Source organism: Acartia tonsa, chromosome 1 (genome assembly GCF_053477335.1).
Source record: "Acartia tonsa isolate MP-2025a chromosome 1, ASM5347733v1, whole genome shotgun sequence".
In the NCBI taxonomy this organism is placed as follows: Eukaryota; Metazoa; Arthropoda; class Copepoda; order Calanoida; family Acartiidae; genus Acartia; species Acartia tonsa.
Genome location: NC_137260.1, coordinates 34,977,544 through 34,983,543, shown reverse-complemented (window position 1 = coordinate 34,983,543; position 6,000 = coordinate 34,977,544). Strand labels below are relative to the sequence as shown.

General features: G+C 31.7%; 1 protein-coding gene and 1 long non-coding RNA gene across 2 annotated transcripts in view; one reads left to right on the top strand and one right to left on the bottom strand.

Annotated features, from left to right (window-relative positions):
• LOC145317694 (uncharacterized) overlaps nt 1-6,000 on the top strand; it is a 14,685-nt gene continuing 8,685 nt past the window's right edge. Inside the window, exons 1-12 of the mRNA XM_080158917.1 lie at nt 1-306; nt 627-784; nt 1,224-1,368; nt 1,560-1,640; nt 1,815-1,889; nt 2,096-2,236; nt 2,508-2,623; nt 3,115-3,321; nt 3,512-3,665; nt 3,849-4,109; nt 4,264-4,353; nt 4,678-4,874. Of these exons, the coding sequence (XP_080015043.1) occupies nt 213-306; nt 627-784; nt 1,224-1,368; nt 1,560-1,640; nt 1,815-1,889; nt 2,096-2,236; nt 2,508-2,623; nt 3,115-3,321; nt 3,512-3,665; nt 3,849-4,109; nt 4,264-4,353; nt 4,678-4,874 (1,719 nt within the window). The 5' untranslated portion in view covers nt 1-212. The remainder of the gene's footprint in view (nt 307-626; nt 785-1,223; nt 1,369-1,559; nt 1,641-1,814; nt 1,890-2,095; nt 2,237-2,507; nt 2,624-3,114; nt 3,322-3,511; nt 3,666-3,848; nt 4,110-4,263; nt 4,354-4,677; nt 4,875-6,000) is intronic.
• Nucleotides 5,368-6,000, bottom strand: part of LOC145332933 (uncharacterized) — an 850-nt gene continuing 217 nt past the window's right edge. The window contains exons 2-3 of the long non-coding RNA XR_013884378.1: nt 5,617-5,797; nt 5,368-5,481 (exon numbers count right to left, since the gene is read on the bottom strand). This is a non-coding gene — a long non-coding RNA (uncharacterized LOC145332933). The remainder of the gene's footprint in view (nt 5,482-5,616; nt 5,798-6,000) is intronic.

The following is a 6,000-nucleotide window of genomic DNA, read 5'->3' as shown; positions in this document are numbered from 1 at the left end:
TGTCATTTCTTTTTTTAAGCCTCTTATATGACCCACTGTGATCCAGATTCGTACCCGAAATTAAGCAAACACACTGACGTCTTGCCTTTTTTAAATATATCAAAATGAATAATAAAAACATATTAAAATATATATTTGGAATTAATAATTAAATGAAATAATAAATACTTACCTGCTTAATTATTATAGAAATGTTTTAAAATGATATAAAAATGTCGGGTAAAGATAATAAGATATCCATTCAGTTGGATAGAAAATATTTGGAGTCTTGGGAGGAAGAGTTTGATTGGGTATCCAGAGATCCAAGTAAGTTTAAGTGCTAGCTGCCTGTATAACCAACTTTACTTATTAGGTATTTTCTAAATTAATTGTTACGGTTAATCATTTTTTCATTTGCATGATAATATTTACACAACTTCATTGGTATATACATGCGCGCATAAAGTCTAAAATAATGCTTGGTTATAAATAATAGTATGTAAGCCTGATCCAAATCCGGTTGGGAAATGGGGCAATTCGATGTATGTAGAAAGACTTTAAGCTCCATTGTCCTTTCCCTCCATGAGTGTAATAGAATAGGATTTTATATGTATTTAAACAATACCTATATTTTTATGGTAATTCAGATCCGCCCTTCCAGCATGCTTACTGCAAAACGTGTAAAAAATCAATGTTGCCCCGACGTCCCGTGTTAGCCTCTCATCAAAGGTCCAGCTCTCACAAGAGTATGACAGATTACATGGACACCAATCAGGAACCAAAGTTTGAACGTAAAAGAAGACAGGTATTACTTTAATATCCTTATGTTGGTTAATGTTACTCGGCCAAAGGGTTTTTCACCAAAGGTAACTGAATTTAATGAAATTTTTGACATAAAAAATATCAGTATAATTAAATCCTTAAAAATCATCAAAGATATATAGTTATACATTGATGTAAATATCCTGCCAAAATAAGAAACATTTTAAAGCTGCAACACATAGACTACAAGATTATATTATTCATATTTTTTACAGAAACCTTATATCTTAAATAGTAAGATTTATATTATTTTGGTCTTGTGAATTCAAACCTTTCTTTTTTATACCTATAAGATAATACGTATATTATTTTGTAATGCTTTTTTATGGAGACAAGATTAGCCCCTTGAAAAAAATTCATAATAATATTTAAATTTCTTTGTCCTGAAATTCTTGTTATATCTATATGTTCTTGTATTTCAGGGTCGATCAGAATCCATCCTTTTGAGGCAAACATTATCAAAAACTGAGCTAGAGCTAAATGAACATGAGGATTCAGACAGTGAAACTACTTCTATAGTTGTTGTGTCAAGTAGTAATCCTGCTTCAATACTTTCACAAGTTCCAGGTAGACAAATTGAAAATAGAACTCATTTTTTGAGGAAAATCCCTGGTCAAATCTTTTAATTTTATCAATAACTTTATATTATGCATTACTACGTTATATAAAATAGAAAAACTTCCGGTCATAATTTATTTTTAAATGCTCTTCGTGCAACTATCCCTTTATTTTTTGATCATTATATATTATTTTTCCAGGAATTGTAAAGATAGCCTCCATGCCTTTGTCCTCTGGGACAACTACAACAACAATGGTTCATGTAGATTCACCTAACAAAGGTTTTTATTCAATTTTAAAAGCTTTCATGATATATTTTAAAAATGCTTTAAAAATTGGTTTTTAAATGTCAAATACTGTTATTACAAAGAGTATTTACCACGTGGTTATCGGAATGAAAAACTTTAAAAAAAAAAAAAATGCTAAAATTGAATGAATAATGAACATTTGTATAGCTAATGATGAAGAAAATCCGTACACAATCTCAATTGTGGAAGATACAGACGAATCTGGAGATCTTGTTTCTCAAGGTTATTTTACAATACAACAAAGATAACTTATAAGAAAGCTTCATGCGAGTTTTTATTTGGTAGATATAACATTGATACGCCAAAGAAAATTTTAGGTATTAGAAACCCTAATATTAGATGGATTATTTTAAATAAGACCAGAAATTATTATACTAATATTTATCAAAATAGTTTTCACAGTTGTATTGTCAACTCAATGCTTAAAGAATTTGAAGTAGAAGATGTTGGTGAAGATGGAGAGCAAGTAATTACAACAACTGTTGTTGCCACAACCAACACATCTGCAGTACACTCACAACAGCTCAACAACCTTGGACTGGTTGATGTTAATAAGATGAACATACAGGGATGTCATTACTTTATTTAATAAGATTTTTAATTGCCTTTAATAATAAATATAATAGGTAAATTTGAATTCAGTACATAATACTAGTAAAAATATATGCGTTTTCTTCGGGTTACTGCACAAATTAGCTTAATTCAAACATGAAAAGATCTTTTTTACACGGAAAACTAGAAAGATCAGCATTAACATTATTTTATGTTTTTTTGGAGGATTTGTTTTCAATATTGACATTGTATAATATTGAGGGAAAAAAGTATTGTCATGAATATAGGAGATGGAATTGTTAGAAAGTGTGGAGCCAACTATTATGGTAATGCAAGAGGATAGTGAACAAGAATTGGATGAGGTAGAGGAGGAGAACCAAGAACACCATGGGACTACAAATGAGGTGACTAAAACAAAACTATTAATAAGTACCTAGCTGAGAGTCTCTCTAAATAGAATATGTCATTGTCCAAGTCCATGCTAATACAGATAATGATATATAATTGTACAGTGTTACGCATAGGTTGTCTATGAAGTCTATTGTTTTTCTTTTATACAATAGTTTTCTGTTCATTTTTTATTAAAAAAAATTTACAGTATTTAAACTCAAGTTCAAATAATTACTTTTACACTACTAGCGACTCTGCCCCATGCATCTACGGGCTTTGTATTTAAAGTTATAAAGGAATCCCGATGAAAATTCCTAATACCATTCTTAAGCTTAAATATAAAATAGAATAACCTAAACCCATCCAAGGACCTTTGTGAAGCTTCCCTAAAAAGGAGAACCCAATCAGTTCAGTAGTTCAGACAAAAAAACCTGCTGTAGGATATACCTATAGTTTATCACTGGACCGTAACTTAAGTAAAAACGATAACACAGTTTCTTTTCAGGGGTTCTCAAGCCATCATCCATCTGCCAGGCTTACCCTCTCCTCAATGGTTAGAGTCTCAGCACTAGAGCATTTTAGCGAGGCCATCCTGCCGGCTCTGGAGGCTGCAGTCAAGTTTGGTGAAGAGTATGATGCAATATGGAAGTGTGACGGGGCAATGTTTAAGGTTCATAAGGCTGTCCTTGCGGTTAGCTCTTCATTTTTCAAGGTATATTTTAGTAGCTTTGTTTTCATTTGTTAAGAATATAAATATCTCTTAGTTTTTCATCTAGCTATCTAAACTCTTAGGTGCTGAATAGATAGAAAATAATATCTAGTCGTTATATTTGGTTATTCAAGGGGCATTTTAAAAAATCAAATTGCGTAGCTAACTTTACATCAAATCTAATTCCTTTTAGAGCATAATGAATAGTGATGAGAGTATTTGTATAATACACACTCCAGAGTTAAAAAGAGAAATAGTGGAGAGTATTCTGTGTTTGTTTTACTGTGGCAAGGTCTCAGTCACTTGGGATCTTCTCAATCAAGTCAATGATTCATTTAAAACTTTAGGTAACCTTCTTTCTTTAATAAAAAACATTAAAAACTTTAAAATAAGGGGAGAGGGTATTCGTCAGTTTGTGGGATTTTACCCTATAATTTGGATAAATACAATAAAAAAGAACCTAAATAATGAGTTCTTGACATAGACCTCCTGTTCAAAAATACAACGTTAAATTGTAAATTATTGTTTAGGATTTTTCGGGAACAACCTGACTGCGACACCACAAGAGGAAAATGTTCGTATGGAGAATATAAACTTTCAATACGATGAACATGAGGACGAAAAAGAACAAGATTTAGTTGTTTTTCAGCGAAAAGACCTGAAGACGCAGTTGGTTAAGCAGAAGCATGTATTCAAGAAACCTAAATCGAAACAGCCACTGCCATCAGAAGACCCTCTGAATATGATTGATGAATTTGGTCTAGATGAACAATTGCAAGAAGAATTTATGGGTAAGATAAAAAATATGTGTGTACAATTTTGCATGTAGTTTCATAAAGATAAGACTATTCTTTCAAGTATAAATACACTAAGGAATAAATTGTCCCTCTTGTACTGACCCCAATTGTAGAAAAGCTTTGCTTTTAAAGCTGATATTATTGACAGATGAAAGTGATGAGTATGTCCCTGCTGGCAATATTGACGACTCTAGCGATGATGATATTGACCTTCCAGAAGACTCAGATTTAGATTTAGGCAACTTGCATTGAATTGGGATTGTTTTTGGGGAAAAAGACAAGTTATATATAACTATTCAGTTGTTTATCTGTAAATTACTCGCCCTGTAAACTTTGCATAATACGTTTTGTCGCTTACATAAAATAGTGGTGACAGGATTAATTAAATTAATAAACGTGGGACTTATTGTTTTTTTGGGGCAGCCAGAAATTTCTGTTATAAAAGGAATGAACTACTACTTTTAGTTTCTAAGGCAAAACACAGTGTTAAAAAATATGAATTTGAAATATATACATATAATAGTTCAAACCTACCTACCATTAAATGCAAGCTATTTAACAGGAATTAAAAAAGAAAACAGTCCTACAAAAAAACAACGTGGTAGAAAACGTAAAGTTCCCAAAAGATTTGACGGTGACACAAGGTATAGATCTGCTGTTATGCCTCCTATTGATGAGAAACCTAAAGATCTGTATGATACCCTGGCTACCTATGCACTCAGGAACAGAGGAAAGGGAGATCTGTCCCTTAGCTTGAAGGTAAATTTTTATTAATTCATAGGATATGAAAATGTGGGAATGGAGTGAAAGTTGTTGCTGTAATTTATCTACAATCCTACCCTGTAGCGGACGGCTCACCTTTGCTTTTCAGAGCCACTTAATCTTGGTCCGCTGGTGTTTCATTTCTGTGGTTTAACATTTTATCAGTTTCTTTCAATGTAGTCTGGAAATAGTAGAGCAGTTATTTTGACTCGATTGTTCGGTAAAATTAACCTAGAATAAAAAAAAACAATATTAATTCTAGGTAGTTACAATAAAAAACGGGTTGGCTAATAAAAGTGCACTTATAAATAAAGAAATGAAAGAATAAAAAAATAAAAAGAAATTTAATTTACAATTTACATTCCATACTAAAGTCTTTGTTCACTTAAATTTCATTCTACTTAATGTATTAAAGAATATGAGCTATAAAGTACTTACATTGGCTCTCTGTTAGGTTTGAAGTTTGGTTCCAGTAGAATAGCACATATCCAATTAATCCCCTAGTTGCGTTGTTAGGGTTGGTGTTCTTTCCTTGATGGTATTTAGCTTGAGTTATTGTGACTTGTTCTCATTAGCTTTGGTTGTAGCTGTTCTTGTTAACTTCCTGCAAAGATAACAATTGTTAGACAAGGCCAGATTATATTTCCTTATTGACGTCAGATTATTTAAACATTATTTTGAACATTTACTTGAATCCTTGCTACAATAAAGAAATTAAAAAGAGTATAATATTCTATACCTTTTATTTCAGTGTGATAAGCAAATCCCTTTACAGGTAGGGCACACTAGTTTCTCCAATTATCCAAGGCTGGTTTTCCGCCAATCAAATTAGTTCTGCTTAGGGGTCTTTTGTTTAGGGGTCTTTCTAGCATTAGGGGTCTTTCACACAACACAGATCTGTTCTCTGTTTGGGTATCCACCTAAAATGGAACAGTATTATTGGAGGCCATTATAATGGAGGTTAAAATTAGGTACTTTAGCTCTTTATTCTTTATATAATTTACGTTGGTTTGACTTTACCAAAACATTTAATACATTAAGTTTACTTCAGTAGAAAGTTCATTAAGTCACTTGATGTTAGTTTAACTTTAACAAAACATTTGAAACGTTGTTTAATTTAAAT